Genomic DNA, 17,169 nt, shown 5'->3' on the forward strand with positions numbered 1-17,169 from the left:
CAACCCAAATAATTTCATCTTTCATTCACCTCAGCTAACTCAACAACACATAACTGGCTGGGCTGTTCCTTTTCTTGTTTCTTTTTTAGGTAACCACTAATCAATTTGAAGCAGATGACAATTTTCTAAAAAGATAACCTCATACTTAGTACATTTACTGAAACCACAGCAACCTACCAATAACATTAAGGGAATTTTAGTTTGAAGATGGTAAAAATGGGGTAGTTACAGGTTTCTGGATATTGGTCATTTGTCAAATCTTAAGTTTTCAGAGAGACGTGGGCAAAAATGGATGTAAGTAAATGTTCTCATCCTCCTTTGAAAGAGAGAATTTCAGAATCTTCTCAGAGGAGAAAAGGAGTGAGCTTCCCCGGGGCACACAGCCTCAGGACTCTACTCCTCCCTTAGACAACAGGGAAGAAATTTCTGAACTTTCTTTTAAAAGGTGTTCTAGCAAACTAGGAAGTTTCACTATAGTTAACATAATCCTTCCAGTAACTTCCAAGAAACAGAATCAAATGAACTATGCAAAATAAGACTACAGTAAAATTTTAAAAAGTACATAATATTTCCAACTGTTCTAGATCCTTCATTCACTGCAGTTTTCTTCTCCTCAGAAATTTAACCTTAATAACAAAATACATTTGTGGGTCACCATAATATATGAGAATAAAATGGCTAAAGAGTCAGTTTGTCCCTGTGCTCGATACAAAGCTAGAATGAGGGTCATGGAGCAATGACAACTGGTGGCTTACTGAAGAAAAATCTATAATCTTCAAAATAAGTCCTACTGGAAAAACATTTGTCAAACTGTACGTTCACTGTCCAGATATGCACTCTTTTAGACAAAACTAATAATGCCATCAATTCCCTGCTTCAACAGCATAGTAGAATTCTATAAACCGCATCCTAAAGTTCCACTGAGTCCTCCTGAATCAAATACAAATGTGCTATAGGCAGCATTTATTGGGACATAAAACAATGCATATTTTAGACAAGGAATATGATTTTCCCCCTTAACTGACGATAATCAATAAATACAAACCTAATTTTCATATTTCATTTATTTATTTATTTATTTTTTCTGGTAGACAGTACATTTGGGAATTATACTGCACCAGGCATAAGAAGTAAGATTTCTATCACAGGGACATTTTGTATTCAGAAGCCAATATAAATATTTCTAGTCAGACATTTCCATGGCTACATATTTGGTTGCTTGATTTATATGCATAGAAAGAAACAGTTGTCGTAACTGTAAAAAGCAGTACTTAACAAGTACTTTTAAATGATTGGAACAGTTTTCCTTTAATATTATAATACTGCTTATTGGTTTGAAAACTAGGTCACCCTACATGATGTTTTGATTTTTCCCAAAGGCATCATGAGTACTCTGTTTATTCTTTCATTCCTGCGTTTTTAGCCTTCTAGTTGAGTTAGGGACTATTTAATCAGAAATCATTTTAGCACTGTAATAAAAAAAGCTCTGTTAAGGGTAGATTATATACCATCATGATTTTCAGACTTCTTTTTATAAAAAAGGTATCTGGAGGCTCTGAACAGGCACATGCATACTCAGGGTGAAGGGAGCAAAACACAGAGGAGTCCTGCTAAAGCACAAAACTTCCTTCGGGTCCCCAGTGCCTTCAAATAAATACAAATATTAAAAAAAAAAAAATCTCACACTGTGATTTAAAAAAAAAAAAAAAAATCAGCCTCTTGGATCTCCTGGAGAGCCCACTTCCAGGAACTTCTCCCAGTGCTGGAGGTCAGTCATCTGTCTTCCGGGCCAGCCTGCAGAAGGTCCAGTTGTGCTCCACTGTGTTCTCGTTGGCCCGCTCACTCATGTGATGCACTCGGGTGTTTCGGATTGTGAAACCTTGTTTTGTAATGTATTCCATCAGGTGGACTCGGAGGGAAACTTCCTGGTGATAATCACAGGGTCCAAAAGTAAAGGAAACCTGGCAATCTCTGGTGTCCATCATGTGCTTATTCCACTTTGTAAAATAGTTTGATATGCCTTCTAGTAAGGAATGGACCTTGGTGGTGATGGTTAATTGGGTTATGATGACAGCTACTGGATTGGAGTACTTAGAAAGCTTCCGAGTACTAGATAACTCCACAACTTCTTCAAAAGTATCCATAGGATACAAAGGCTTGGGGTCATTGAGACACTGAATCAAGGGCTCAATCTGATAAAAATCTGCTTCTTTCCGAAGCAGATCAAATTCCTTAAAATCCAGGGGTAAGGTCAACTCTGAAGTTCTCAAGAAGTTGAGGACATATCGGAAAAGAGGTCCATCTCGATCAATGAAGTAATTGCCTTGAGGGTCTCGAGCTGTGGGGAAGTCCCCCCCAAACATAGCTCCAAGCATGGAATCCGGGTAACGTGTCAATGTGGTGAGAGACGTTGTGTACAAGTGTCCACCTACATTTAACGTGACTGGGTCAGTCATCTGAAATTTTTTAAAAAATGATCAGTCATCTGAAACTTTTTTAAATCCTAACTTTGACAAATTAAGAAAATCAGTGGTAACAAGCAAAGCAAAAGATTCAGGCTACAACACATCTAGCAATCCACTGATGCAAAATATAGCTTTACTTTCAGTGAGAAACCCACCCGGATGAAGGGATCTAACATTTGCTTTCAAAAGAGAAAAGGGATACGTCCAATTCTTCAAAGCCTTACACTAAAAAAGGAGGACATGGCTTCCAAAGCCACTTTATTTCAGGCCCAGTATCTAGAGAGAAGTTTTCAGGTCAGAGTATATTATGGGAGGAGAAAGGCCAAACTAAAATATACTCATTTAAGTTTTTTTCAGATTAAAAAAAAAAAAAAAAACTTTCATTTTTCTTAACTCAATTTAACATAAAATAGAATAAAAAATGATTTGATAACATAAAACATCTACTTTCAATATTTCTTTTGTCTTTTCCCCCTCAAAAAGAGGGGGAAAAACCATGAAATTTATTTTAAAAATAAAAATTTGTGTAGAACTAATCTTCCTAACTTTTTCATGGAAATAACAGTATCAAATACTAAGTTAAAATACACAGTTTGGTCAACACAATCTCATATACCCAATGGATAATAGCAGCTTTCAAATTTCATAATCTGATAGTATATTCACTTTTGTAATATTAATGTTGCAATCTGGCCTTTAATTTTGAAAAGCAAGCTTCTCTAAATAATACGTATCTTTGGTTTTTAAAATCATATTTAAGAAATAAAATAAGACAGATAAAGACAGGTACCATACAAATAAAATATTTCTTACCAAAGGAAAAGAAAAATAGGAAGACACATGCACATGCGAAAAAAAGTTCTAGTGGGAGAAGTGGCACCTTCTCAACCGTACACCTCCCCAACCACAAGAAAATGTCCTCTCTACCCATTACCTACTAGACATTTAACAGTCACTACTCTATGATGGAAGAGTTTTAAGGGCAACATACTTTAAAGACCAAAAAAATAAATGATTATAAAAAGTTACATAGAGAGTCCATGTTGAGCTTGCTTACCTAAAAACACCAAACAAAGTTAAAACACCCAAAAAATACATCTAAACTAATTGGGGGGGGGGGGTTGCACCATTGATAATTTTCATTCTTATGAGATGTATTATACCTAAGAATACATAAGAGGCAGGGAAAGACACACAAAAATAATTTGCCAGCCTTCAAAACGCATCTGCAAAAGCCTCTCACCATATAGCCCCAGTCTCCATTATCCATCTGCTCCAGTGCTGCGTCTCGGGGAGCCCAGGTTCCAGGGAAACTTGGGGAAGAGAAAAAGACATGTGACAGTGCATGTAACTATGAAAACAGAATAGAAAAGCTTTCTCACCCAACAGAGCAGGTCAAACACCAGAAAACTACTCATCTTGGCTCAACTAAAACCTGCTACAAGGCAAAGATCTGGGGAGGAAAGGATTCCTCTAAGGCCTTCTATGGGTCCCCAAGAGACCGGCAAATCTTTACAGAGAAAGAGTTATCCTATACTTAGAGAAGAAGGTAGAGCCTAGTGAGTAAACCAGTCATTCAAACTCTACCTACCTTCTCTGAGAATTCAATTTTTAGAATTCCTACAGGAGAACACTACGATTACCTCTACAACCTTATCCTGGTACAAGCCTGTGATGATCCTTATCAAAAAGGTTAAGAGAAAGAGAGAAAGGGAAAACTTTTTCATCAGCATTTCAGCTATATAAACTAAACACCTTAGCAAAAGCATTAAAAACCATAAACCTCCAAGACACCGGTATCTCTTTCCAGGAGAAATATGTCAGAATGGCAGCTCTTTTGTAAAATAGAAAAACTAATTATACTTTTAATAACGATACATTTCATTTTGTACAATAATCAAAACAAATAGAAAACAGTGAAATGCCAAACCATTAAAGCACAGCAGGGGGCAAAAAGAACCTTACAAATCTGAGAGTCAGTCAGCTGGCACCTATGGAGAGCCAGTCTGAAGACACTGATACACACCTAGATACTAATGATGCCAGTTTGAATTTACTTTTATCTAGAATTCAAAAGTACTTTAACAGTTTCCCAGCTACTGAATTGCTTTAGTCAGTTCTCCCTCACACACATCATTCCCCAAATCACCCGGCAAAGCAAACTCCAGAGCAAATTTCAAAAGCTTTGGCAAGAGACAGTAAGAAACATGGAGTTATCGGTATTTATCCAGGAAAAGCACTGTTTTGTTTGTTTGTTTGTTTTTTGTTAACGTGGTCTTTGCACAGATTCACTTTCCCCACTTTTAGAGGAATCTGGCACACTAATTCCCAGAACAGGCCCTGGCTACAGAAGATCACAAAGGCTCTTTCTCAAAAGGTCACTCAGGCATGTAGAGAACATTTGCATAGCACAGCAGGGGCTGAAATCAGAGCCTGAAGCATCTATTTCTCTACCTTGCAAATTCTTCAAAGCAAACAAGCTAAAATGTGGACCAGACAACGTGGGTTCAGTTTTTATTCTCCACACTCAGCAGTTGGATATAGATAGGTCTCCACATGGTACAGGGTGAGAAATGGAACAAATGTCAAATTCAGGGCTGTTGTGACAACCTTTCATTCCTCTGACTTGCTTCATAAACAGTATTTGAAGTAACAGAACCAAGAAACACGTTTTACCAATTTGTATTACGAGCACCTGATTGAGTTACTGATCCAACAGACAGATCAGTAGATCAGCAACTGAGCGATTTAAAAGGCCAGTCATCCAAAAGTTCTGGTAAGATGCCCATCTTTGGCATTTTCCCATCACCTGAAGTATTTGTTACTGACAGCCTCAAAAATAATTCAGTCAACCAACATTTACTGGAGAGTACAGCGAGGAAAGGTATGGTCCTTGCCCTCGTGGAGCTTTCAATCCATGAAGAAAGGCAACATGCAGCAACTGAAGTACAGAATAAAATTCAAAAGTACTATATAAGGGCTTCCCTGGTGGTGCAGTGCTTAAGAATCCACCTGCCAATGCAGGGGACACGGGTTCGAGACCTGGTCCGGGAAGATCCCACATGCCATGGAGCAGCTAGGCCCGTGAGCCACAACTACTGAGCCTGTGCTCTAGAGCCTGTGCTCCACAACAAGAGAAGCCACCGCAATGAGAAGCTCGCGCACCGCAACGAAGAGTAGCCCCTGCTTGCCTCAACTAGAGAAAGCTCACGTGCAGCAACGAAGACCCAACCCAGCCAAAAATGAAAACAAACAAACAAACAAAAAGTACTATATAATAAATGGCCTGGCAGAGACCTGAGCGAAGGAAGACGCAGAACCATTCCAAACGTGAAAATGGAGGACTTCCGGGAAGAGCTTACTCAGTGGAGCTCTGCAGGCATATTAGGACAACCTGAAAAGGGATTCTAGAATAAAGAAACAATTTAAGTAATGGGCGGGGGCGGGGGGAGTGTCCCCCCAACATTCCCGATACAGTAGCAGAGCGTGAATAACTATCCCCCTTTTAGAGATGCAAAAGAGAGAACCGACAGATTAAGAGACTTGCTCAAGTCCCCACAGCTAGAAAGTAACTAACAACTGAACAAGAGCTTGGGTTTCCTGACTCCTAGTCCAGATCTTTCCATAAAATCCCTCCTCGGATAGAAACTGAAAGAATAGAATCCAAGAAATGAGAAATCGAAAGGATTAACTTAAAACACCCCTACAGCCATCTATTAACCCTATCCACCCAGTAGGGATTTATTTACAAATTTAACAGTAACTCAAAGTGAGCAATCATAATGGGTTTGTAAAAATTCCCCTGAAGCAAAATAGCAAGAACCTACTCACTAGTGTAATTGAAGGCTGCTATCCTCTGTCTTTTCTTTTTTTTCTTTAACTTATTTATTTTATTTATTTTATTTTTGTCTGCATCGGGTCTTCATTGCTGTGTGTGGGCTTTCTCTCTAGTTGCGGTGAATGGGGGCTACTCTTCGTTGTGGTGCGCGGGCTTCTCATTGCAGTGGCTTCTCCCGTTGCGGAGCACGGGCTCCAGGCGCGCAGGCTCAGTAGTTGTGGCTTGCGGGCTCTAGAGCTCAGGCTCAGTAGTTGTGGTGCACGGGCTTAACTGTTCCGCAGCATGTGGGATCTTCCCAGACCACAGCTCGAACCCATGTCTCCTGCATTGGCAGGCAGAATCTTAACCACTGCGCCACCAGGGAAGCCCTGTCCTCTGTCTTAAGTGAAGTAAAGAACTCCACTCCATGAATATCCGAATGGTAAGAAATGGGAGACCAAAGACAAGTAAAAAAACAGACATCATCAAAGTTACAGCTGTTATTCAAGGACTGTCCACTATTAATCCTTTTTTTTTTCTTTTTTACTGCTAAATCAAAACAAGATAACTTTTTGAGCAAACACACACACACACAATTAGATGATGCCCCTGAACCTGTTCCACAGCAAAAGCCAAGGTTCTGTTCCAGTACAAAGATGTAATAAAACCTCAAACTTAATAATTCAGGAAAGCAATTTGGGAATCTATATAAGCCCATGTTTCTTAAAAAGTACCCAAAAGCCTCCCTTCATTTGTGTGTAAGATACATCAAAATAAAATGAAGTTACTATTAGTCACTTCCAATAACAACTACTAAACTATCCCCCCAAATCAAAACGTTCACTAAAGAGCTCTAAGGGGAAAAAATAGTATTCATTAGTTTAAATTTTATCTCTGCACCTTACTTCTAAACATCCTCTGTGAAGATGCTCAGATACAGCAAGAAGCAAACCAAAAAAAAAGCAAAGAGATTCCTGGTCAACCAATAGCTGGATAATCGACCTCTGAATTGATGACTATTAGGACCGTCTCAGAGACAATGCAGATGAATGAAATAAAACATAATGCAAAAGAATTTCCGGAATAGCTTCAATTTCTAAGTCATTTTCCAGAGCTGCTAACAATTAGAAAATGATTCATTTGCTTTTCATCTTCTCTCCCTTCTGGCACTCTCCAGTGGAGGGCTTAATGAGAAATTAAAGGACCACAAGACAGGCAGCTGAAGGAAGATCTTGAAATGGGCATCAAATGGGCCTGTTTTACTTGATGAAGACAAAGAAAAATCCAACATTTCAGAAAATTGTCCAGGAATGGAGATTATGAAGGTAACAATGAAAAAAATTTTCCTTTAAAGTGACTTTCCTTACTAACAATCATTTTAAACAACAGTGAATGCAGCCAAGCACAAACAATTGTAAAGTTCAAAGAAAGACATCTGACCCTGTAAAATCAGCTCACCTGAAAAGAGCTGACCTTTGGTGCAAATAAAATACATGTGGAAACAACCAGCTGACTGTTCCCAAAGAATGTAAAGCAGTACTGAAAATTATGACTAATGTACAAATTCTGACAGTGTAATGTTAGCAGATAATTACGTTAAGGAAAACACACACACACTCAAGAATTTATAAAAGTCTTAAAAGAAACAGCTAAGAATTTTCCACAGTAGCAAATGTGAAAAATGCACAATTCAACAAGTTAATGACTTAAAGAATAGCATAAGAACACCTGAAAGTCATTCTCCTCACCACTGCAGAACTCAATTACAGGCTTCATGGTTATGATGAACTAATTTAACACAAATATTCTGGGTTTATCATTTCTGCTACAGACTAAGAATTCTCCGGGCTAAAAGTCCTGCTCCTACATAATAACCTATACACTGCAATACACACCTCCAAACTTGAATAAATAATAAAAATGTATAACTACCGCCTTCCCAAAGTTTCCAGGTAGCCCTTTTAAAATGCCTTCCTACTGAAATCTTTGTGTCTGGCATTCAGAAAAGAAGACTCAATAAATTCCACCTATACATACCCTCAGAATTACCTTTGTGCTGAATTTCTCTGTTCTTGAAATGTGGGAGTTTGAAAGTGAAATACTTTTTATAGTAACTAGTTCAGCGACATCTAAAGGAGTCTTTTGGGTTAACATTCACATACAAGGTGGCATAGGTAGCCAGGCGCACAAGGGGAATGTGATTATGGTGTTAGGTTACCCCAACCATAACCACTGCAGAAATGGATTGTTTTGTCCGAAAACTAATCCTTTTGTGGTCTAGGAGAAAGGTGCTCTACGTTGAAAAGTGACTTTAATACTAAAGAGCTGTCACAAACAGTCACAAAACCATAAAATTCCTCTTACCCACAGTTTCTGTAAAATAAAATGGAATAACAGCACCTTCCCAAAAGTAATTATACCACTTGGGCACAACACAAAGGCAACAACTGGCCTACAGGGTAACAGATCCAGACTAGAATTCTAAAGTCACAGGCAGTCCAGCGCAGAAGAAAGAGAACTGGTCACCAGTGAGGATGTGTATCCCAAGTCGGCTCCATTACTAATTATGAGACTCTGAGTAAATCACTCTTTATGCCCAGCTGCTTCTTGCAGAAAAGAAAATGAGATCATGAATCAAAAAACATTGGTAGGACTTCCCTCGTGGCACAGTGGTTAAGAATCCACCTGCCAGTGCAGGGGACACGGGTTCGAGACCTGGTCCGGGAAGATCCCACATGCCGCAGAGAACTAAGCCCGTGCGCCGCAACTACTGAGCCTGCGCTCTAGAGCCTGTAAGCCACAACTACTGAAGCCCGTGCGCCTAGAGCCCGTGCTCCGCAACAAGAGAAGCCACCGCAATAAGAAGCCCGCACACCACAAGGAAGAGTAGCCCCTAGGGCTTCCCTGGTGGTGCAGTGGTTGAGAGTCTGCCTGCCAATGCAGGGGACACGGGTTTGAGCCCTGGTCTGGGAAGATCTTACATGCCACAGAGCAACTGGGCCCGTGAGCCACAACTGCTGAGCCTGCGCGTCTGGAGCCTGTGCTCCGCAACAAGAGAGGCCGCGACAGTGAGAGGCCCGCGCACCGCGATGAAGAGTGGCCCCCGCTCGCCACAACTGGAGAAAGCCCTCGCACAGAAACGAAGACCCAACACAGTCAAAAATAAATTAATTAATTAATTAAATAAATTTAAAAAAAAAAAGAGTAGCCCCCGCTCGCCGCGACTAGAGAAAGCCTGCGCACAGCAGCGAAGACCCAACGCAGCCAAAATAAATAAATATATTAAAAAAAAACCACACTGGTAAACTGACAAGTATCAAACAAATGTGAAAATACTAGTGGCAGTACCATAAATAAAATTTCTGTGGTAAATTGAGAAACTTGAGAGTGTGAACACAAGTAATTTAGAGCACGGGCATGGAGACAGGTCATACATGGAAGAGAAGGCCTCTTAATCTGCTTCCAGTCTCCCCGACACCATCCTCCTTTCCCCCGAGCTCCAGAAGGGAGAACTACAGGTAAAGGGAAGCATCTGGCTTCCACAGAGACCACCAGACATCTGAGCTCTTCATCACAGAAGCAGCTTCTCTAAAGCATGACTCAGGATTATCTACAAGGTAAAACCAATCCAAATAAATATGTGTATTCCATTTTAAACAGACTCCAAATATCAAAATCCAAGACACACTGAGGGATTCATAGAACCCTAGAATTCCTTTATGCAGTAATGCTTTAAAATATGATTTATGAAAATTCAAATCACACAAACCTTAGAAATGGCATCTATGGAGGTCCCTGACCACTCAATCCTTAATATCTACGGTGTTATACAAAATGAAGTATTAGTATGGCCTGATAGTTCTCAGCCAAAGGGCAAGTTCTCTCAACCTGCCAACCATGCAGGTAAAAAGATTTTCCTTTTCCTAGCTACACATCTGTTCATTTGAAAACATCTCAATCTTGGGCTCAGTCCTGTGTTAAATGCTGGCCCCTCCCTTCTTTCCTATCTTGGGATCATTCATGTACCTAGGTATTTGTGACAGCAAGAAAATGAACATGCCAAGGGGAAAGAGTAAGGGACACTTAGGCTACCCCACACATTCTTAGCCAAACCAGGTCACCTCGGGTCTCTTGACCACTCAAACCTCTTCTATCACAAAGCCCTAAAACTGGAATTATCAACTTGTCCTAGAACTGGTATACTTGCAGAAACATAACTTCAGCAGAATATCCAAACAGGATCTCTGTTTCATTTCTCGAGTCCCACCCCCCAGACACAGCCTCCACCACTGACAGCCCGGCAGGTGCTTCAGGGGCTCCCCCTTTCCACGGCCATTTATCACCTCTGACATCCAGCATTAAAAATGCCCTGACACACACAAATCTGAGCATAAAGAACTCAGCTGGAATCAGTCTCTTTGGGGTGGAAAATCCCCTAAGGCGTAGGCTTTAAATTAAGGCAAACGGTGGCCAATAAGCACCACCCCAAACAATCATTTTCGAGCAAACCTCGAGGTGCTCCCGTCCGGGCCGGGCTTCGCTGTTGCCCGCAGGCGGAGTCCCCCGCCCCGATCCGGCCCCGGCGTGGGACGGGAGACTCTCAGGGCCTGGAAGGGGGCACGCACCCGAGCCTGGAACCCGGGTCCGCCGAACCCGCACGTCCCCCCCCGCCCGGGCGGGGCCCGGAACCTCCGCCCAAGACCGGCCCCCGGCCGCAGCCAGCCCGCCGCGGGCTTGTGCCAGCCCCGGAGCGCGCCGCCCGGGCTCCCCACGGTCCCTTCAGTGCGGCCCCGCCGCCGCCCGGATTCTCCTCAACCCCGCTCCCCGGGCCGCTCCGCGCGGGCTTCTGCTAGTGCCCGGCCCTCCCGAGCCGGGCCCCCACGCCGTGGGCCCGCCCCTACTACTCACTGCGCTGCGGCAGCTGTGGTGGCCGGTCCGGGAGACGCCGGCGGCCGGAGAACGAGAGCGCGTGGACGAGTGAGCCCGCGCCCGGCGGCGACAGTGGCGGCGGCAGAAGGGACGACTGATCCCGCGCCCGGAGTTGCGGCTCCTGCCGCCCGGCGCGGGCGGCGCCTTCCCAGCCGAAACGCGGCGCCACGAGCGCAGACGCCCCCTAACGGCGGCGTGGGATGGTGGCCGGAGGGCCAAGCGGCCAGAGCAACTCAATCAGGCGTAGCCTGGGCGCCTAGGTCAGACCGGCTCCGCAGCAGCCCCGAAGCCCCGCCCCGACGCCCCAATCGAGCCCCTGAGGCTCCGCCCAGAATCCGCCCGACGTCCCGCCTCCGCCTGCAGATTGGGATCAGCCCAGACCCCGGCAGTTTTCGCTAAGTTCTCAGGCCTAGGGTCCCCACAGTTGTTTCTCTTGTCATTTCACGAACTCTCATGGGGCCCCGAGAACTCCCATGTTCCAGGCCTGGAGAGTAAAGCGGTCACCAAGAGGGAGGGGCGTCCTAATGAGAGGAGAAAACAGAAAAGACCCAAGGAAACAGCCAGTAGCCAAAATAATGACAAGTTATGATTATAAATGTTGGGAGGTACATGAATCAGATGGAGAATAAGGGGAGGGGACCTCTGCTTCAGATACAGTGGCTATGGAAGATCTGGACTCCGGGACTGTGGCCAGAGCACCTCCCGGCCTTGTCTTCTGTGGGATAGGTAGTAAGGTCACCTCTCCAGCCTTGTCGGGGAGTAGTGAAAGGCAGCCAGGTGGGGAGAAGGGCAGAGTGACTTCAGCAGAGGAAACGACTAGTGCAAAGGCTCTGAGGCCTGAAGGAGCCGGCCCTAGATGAAGCTGGCGCCGCTACCGCCACGAAGGAAGCCAAGGCTGCAAAGAGTGGGGAACTACCTAAAGTCTCAGAGCTAATTGGTCTCGAAGCATAGACTGTTTCCAAATCCCATTCACTTCCTGCTAACCAGATCTCCAACCCTTTCCAGGTGGGACCAGGTATGTGATGTTGGTATTTGCCATTTCCCCTTCAGCAGGATAACCACTTGCCTTGGAAACTCACCTGCGCTTCATGGCTGCGATTGCGTGAGCTGCCTCTGGGGTTTAACTTTTATCTGCAGGATCATCACAGTCATATCTGATACTTGGTTTTTCTCTGAAAACTCAATACGTTAAATAAATGACATATGCTTCATCAACATAACTGAGTGCTACATTATCATACTCAAAAAGACTAGGTGAGGATACAGGGAAATGTGTGTGAAAAGCAGCAGTGCACAAAATGGTATACATGGTATAATCCTAATTTTATTTTTAAAAATGTAAATATACACAGGCAAAAATTTTGAAGGAAATACACGAAATCACTGATCCTAGTTCTAGGCAGTATGATGGGAATATTAGTGACTTACTACTTCCAAATGTTCTTCTGAATTTTCTATATTTTCTAGAATGCACGGATGCTGAATTTATAATCAGAAAAATACGAGTTTTATTTTTTACAGAAGAAAGGTAATGCTGAAAGTACCCAACACAGATCTCCAGGATTTGGTGCCACTGAAAATCCAAAATTGCCCCTGGCTTACTGGTGTCCTTGGAGGAGTCATTTCTCCTCTCGGGGCTTCTATTTCCTCAACTAAAAACTGAGAGGAATTAATTTTGTCAGTGGTTTTCTCAGAACAATTCCTACACATCTCAAAGTTTTTAATACTATTGTAAATTATATTTTCAAATTTGTATTTTATAACCTATTGATGGTTACTGAAATGTAGTTCATATTATATAATAACCTTATATCCAGCAAACTCTTTTTTAGTTCTAATTTAGTTCTAGGAAGTTTACAGGCTTTCTTGAATTTTCTATGTAAGTAGTTATAGAGTCTGTAAGTAATAACATTTGGTATCTTCCTGTCCAGTCTTTACTTCCTTTTCCTTATTTTACTGCACTGACTAAAATCTCCAGCACAATGTTGAGTAACAATGATGATAGTGACATTTTTATCTTGTTCTTGACTGCTTCTAATATGGCACCATTAAATATGGTGTTTGTTGTAGATTTTTGGTAGATACCCTTTATCAAAGTAAGGATGTACCATTCTGCTTTATTCTGAATGGGTGTTGAATTTTATCAAATGTGAGATTTTCCCCCCTAATGTAATTAATTACAACCATGGATTTTACTATAACCCATCCATGCATTCCTTGATGATGTGCTTTTTTTTCCAATATAGTGCTGGATTCATTTGCTAATAATTTAGAGTTTTTGTGTCCGTATCTATGAATGAGATATGCCTACTATTTTCCTGTCTTATTCTCTCTTTGTCTGATTTTGCTATCAAAGTTACATGAGCCTCATAAAATAAGTTAAGGGGGGACTTCCCTGGTGATCCAGTGGTTAAGAATCTGCCTTCCAATGCAGGGGACGTGGGGTTCAATCCCTGGTTGGGGAACTAAGATCCCACATGCCGCAGGGCAGCTAAGCCCATGCACCACAACTACTGAGCCCGAGCGCTCTTGAGCCCGCGTGCTGCAATGAAAGATCCGCATACTGCAACAAAGATCCTGCGTGCCGCAACTAAGACCCGACGCAGCCAAATAAATAAATAAATAAATAATTTTTAAAAAAATAAATTAAGGAATCGGTGTCTACTCACTAGAGCAGCTTCTATAAGATTGGGGTTTTTCTGTGGTTTAGATTTTCTATAGGATTCTCCTGTAAACCATCTTGGTTTGGGGCTTGGGGGTAGAAAGTGTTTACCCTTATATACCAACCCACAGCTTTCAATCTGACCTTAGGGCCCACTTCTCCACCTGCATAGCTCTCGTGGGGCCACCAGAAAACTCCTTGTTGTTGAATCCGAAAGACACTCCTCAGATCTCCTCTCAGGCCTCCCTGCAGTGATGTCACTGACCACACTCTCCTAGGGACAACCTCTTCCCCGAACCCTGTTCTAGTTTTCCTCCTTCCTCTTAGACTCATGGAGATGCTCCTCCTCTTGCTTTACCCACTCCTTATGCCCAGGTTTCTGGCCAAGGCCATACTCTCTTCTCCATCTACTCCTCCCTGTGGACTGGCTCAGCCACCTCTGTGGATTCCATTCTTGTCTCTAAGCCCAAAGATTCCCAAATCCATAACTCCAGACCTACAGATGCTGCATTTCCTAAAGCCCCTACTATGTGCCAGGCACTATGCTAAGTGCTTTTATCCTCTGGATCAGTCCTCTATTGCTGCATCATAAGTTGTCCCAAAATTTAGGGACTTAAAACAACAAACCTTTCTTCCTTTTTTGGCTGCACCACGCAGCTTGGGGGATCTTAGTTCCCCGACAAGGGATTGAACCCAGTCCCAGGCACTGGAAGTGCCAAGTCCTAACCACTGGACCGCCAGGGAATTCCCAACAAACGTTTCTTTTTTTTGTTTTTGTTTTTTTTTTTTTGGCTGCTTGCAGGCTTTCTCTAGTTGTGGCGAGCAGAGGCTACTCTTCGTTAAGATGCTCAGGCTTCTCATTGTGGTGGCTTCTCTTGTTGCGGAGCACGGGCTCTCGGTGCGTGGGCTTCAGTAGTTGTGGCACGTGGGCTCAGCAGTTGCAGTGCGCGGGCTCAGGGTGCAGGCTCAGTAGTTGTGGCACATGGGCTTAGTTGCTTTGCGGCATGTGGGATCTCCCCGAACCAGGGATTGAACCCGTGTCCCCCTGCATTGGCAGGAGGATTCTCTTTTTTTTTTTGGCAGGAGGATTCTTAATCACTGCACCACCAGGGAAGTCCCCCAACAAACGTTTCTTTTCCTTTTTTTTTTTTTTAATAAATTTATTTATGTATTTATTTATTTTTGGCTGCGTTGGGTCTTCGTTGCTGCGTGCGGGCTTTCTCTAGTTGCGGAGAACGGGGGCTACTCTTTGTTGCGGTGCTCGGGCTTCTCATTGTGGTGGCTTCTCTTGTTGCAGAGCATGGGCTCTAGGCGCACAGGCTTCAGTAGTTGTGGCACGCAGGTTCAGTAGTTGTGGCACACGGGCTTAGTTGCTCCATGGTATGTGGGATCTTCCCAGACCAGGGATCCAACCCATGTCCCCTGCTTGGCAGGCAGACTCATAACCACTGAGCCACCAGGGAAGTCCACCAACAAACATTTCTTATCTCAGTTTCTGAAGGACTCTGGAAGCAGATTAGGTAGGTAGCGGATCTTGCAGTCTAGATGTCAGCTGGGGCTGCAGTCAGCTGAAGGCTTGGCTGGGGCAGGAACATTTGCTTCAAGCTCACTCATGTAGTTTTTCGCAGAATGCAGTAGCTCCTCTTCACATGAGCCTCTCCTGACAACCTGGCAGCTGGCGTCCCCCAGAGCAAGCAATCTAAGAGAGAAGCCACAATGTCTCTTATAACCCAGCCTTGAAAGTGACATACCCATAGTCTCCTGGTCTCACAGACCAACCCTATTGCAGTGTGGGAGGGTACCACACGTGGACCTGAATACCAGGAGGCAGGGTCATTAGGGGTGATCTTGGAGGCTTCCCACCACACCCCCACAACTGTGAAGATGACCCACATCATCCCATGAATACAGGTGAGAAAATGAAGGCAAGGAGAGGTGAAGTCGGTGATCAAGGCCACACAGCCAAGTCTGAGAAGAGATCTGAACACAGCTCTGCTTGCCTCCCCTTGGGTTTCTCCTCGTTCACAGTCTGTCCTCCATGGTCCGCCACCAGCTTCCTCACCTTCCACATGTGCAAACCTGAACCCTCTTGCCTCACCACCCCCAAGCCTCCCAAGTCCCCAGCTCAGCTCAGCAAGTGGTGCCACCATCCTCCCATCTGTCCAAACCAGAAGCTTTGAGTCATGCCTGCTACTCCCACCCCCTCACATCCCCGTGCCAGATCACCCAGCCCTGCCAAGTCTTCCTCCTCAGTGCAGCCTGGATCCATCTCTCCTTCCCTCTCTCTCCATCTCCAGCACCATCGCGCCGGGCCAAGCCACCAAGTTGTCCATCCTGGGCATCCGCAGTAGCCCCTCCTGGCCTCCCTCATTCTCTCTGCCGCCACACTACCCACCCGTCCTCTTCTCTCCACCGTGAGTCACCTTTAAGAACACAAAGCTGGTTGTGTCACCCTGCCTGCTTTAAACTCCTTCAATGGCTCCCACTGCCTTCAGGATCCGGCCCCTGCCCACTTGTCCAGCCCCCTCCTCTGCACCTCTTCTCTCTCTCAGGACCCCAGCCCCTCTGCCACATTTTGGCATCTGGGACCCGCTGCACATTTTTTCACTTCAGGGCCTCCATTATGCTGTTCCCTTAGCCTAAAACACGCTTCCCCCAGCCCGGGGCAAGCCTGTCTCCTCGTCCTTCAGCATGTTGTCATCTCCTCAGAGAGGCCCTTCCTGACCTTCCCTGACCTCCCAGCCAGGCTGATGTCCCCCAGCTATAACTTCCACAGTGCCTGTCCTTCCCTCCTCCCCTCACTGCTTCTCAGCTGAACCATGGGCTCCCTGTGTCTGTCTGGCTCACAACAGCACCCTAGATCTTCACAATGTGCCTGGCACCTAGCACATCCTCAACAAACAGGTGACAGTTCAGTGCCTTCTCTCTGCCCCCTCCCTTTCCCCTTGGACTCCATGCTGCAGCCACTGGGCAATGTTCAGTTCCTTAAGTGAAGCATGGTCACCACCAGGTCTTTGCACGTGCTGTTCCCTCCACAGGATGCCCTTTCCTCCTGTCCCTCTATTTACTCAGCTAACTCCTGTATATTCATCAGGAACTAGGATTGCCAGGTTTAGCAAATGAAAACACAGGATGCTCAGTTAAATCTGAATTTCAGATAAACAACAAATAATTGTTTTAGTATAAGTCTGTCACAAATATTGCATTAAATACAAGCCGTCCTGTATTTTATCTGGCAACTCTAGCACAAACCAGCACCAATTCCCCCCTCCTTTGGGAGATCTCCTTGGCCTCAA

The 17,169-nt window shown here is 44.2% G+C and overlaps 1 protein-coding gene across 11 annotated transcripts in view; it reads right to left on the reverse strand.

Moving 5' to 3' along the window:
• Nucleotides 1–1,079: 1,079 nt before the first annotated feature.
• The window catches only part of KCTD6 (potassium channel tetramerization domain containing 6), a 54,683-nt gene continuing 38,593 nt past the window's right edge, over nucleotides 1,080–17,169 (reverse strand). For 5 of the 11 annotated variants that reach the window (XR_009009410.1, XR_009009409.1, XR_451957.2 and 2 more), the window contains one exon: nucleotides 12,528–15,572. Coding sequence is in view for 6 of the 11 variants with exons in the window: in XM_057554167.1 (XP_057410150.1) it covers nucleotides 1,770–2,456; nucleotides 3,709–3,735 (714 nt within the window). In the remaining 5 variants the exon portion in view is untranslated. Of the gene's footprint in view, nucleotides 2,457–3,708; nucleotides 5,873–6,296; nucleotides 6,409–8,319; nucleotides 8,339–10,791; nucleotides 11,008–11,190; nucleotides 11,373–12,527; nucleotides 15,573–17,169 lie in introns of those variants that run through there. The other 6 variants (XM_057554167.1, XM_007192345.2, XM_007192347.2 and 3 more) reach the window with 6 other exon arrangements.

This window comes from Balaenoptera acutorostrata, chromosome 10 (genome assembly GCF_949987535.1).
Source record: "Balaenoptera acutorostrata chromosome 10, mBalAcu1.1, whole genome shotgun sequence".
NCBI classification, from domain to species: Eukaryota; Metazoa; Chordata; class Mammalia; order Artiodactyla; family Balaenopteridae; genus Balaenoptera; species Balaenoptera acutorostrata.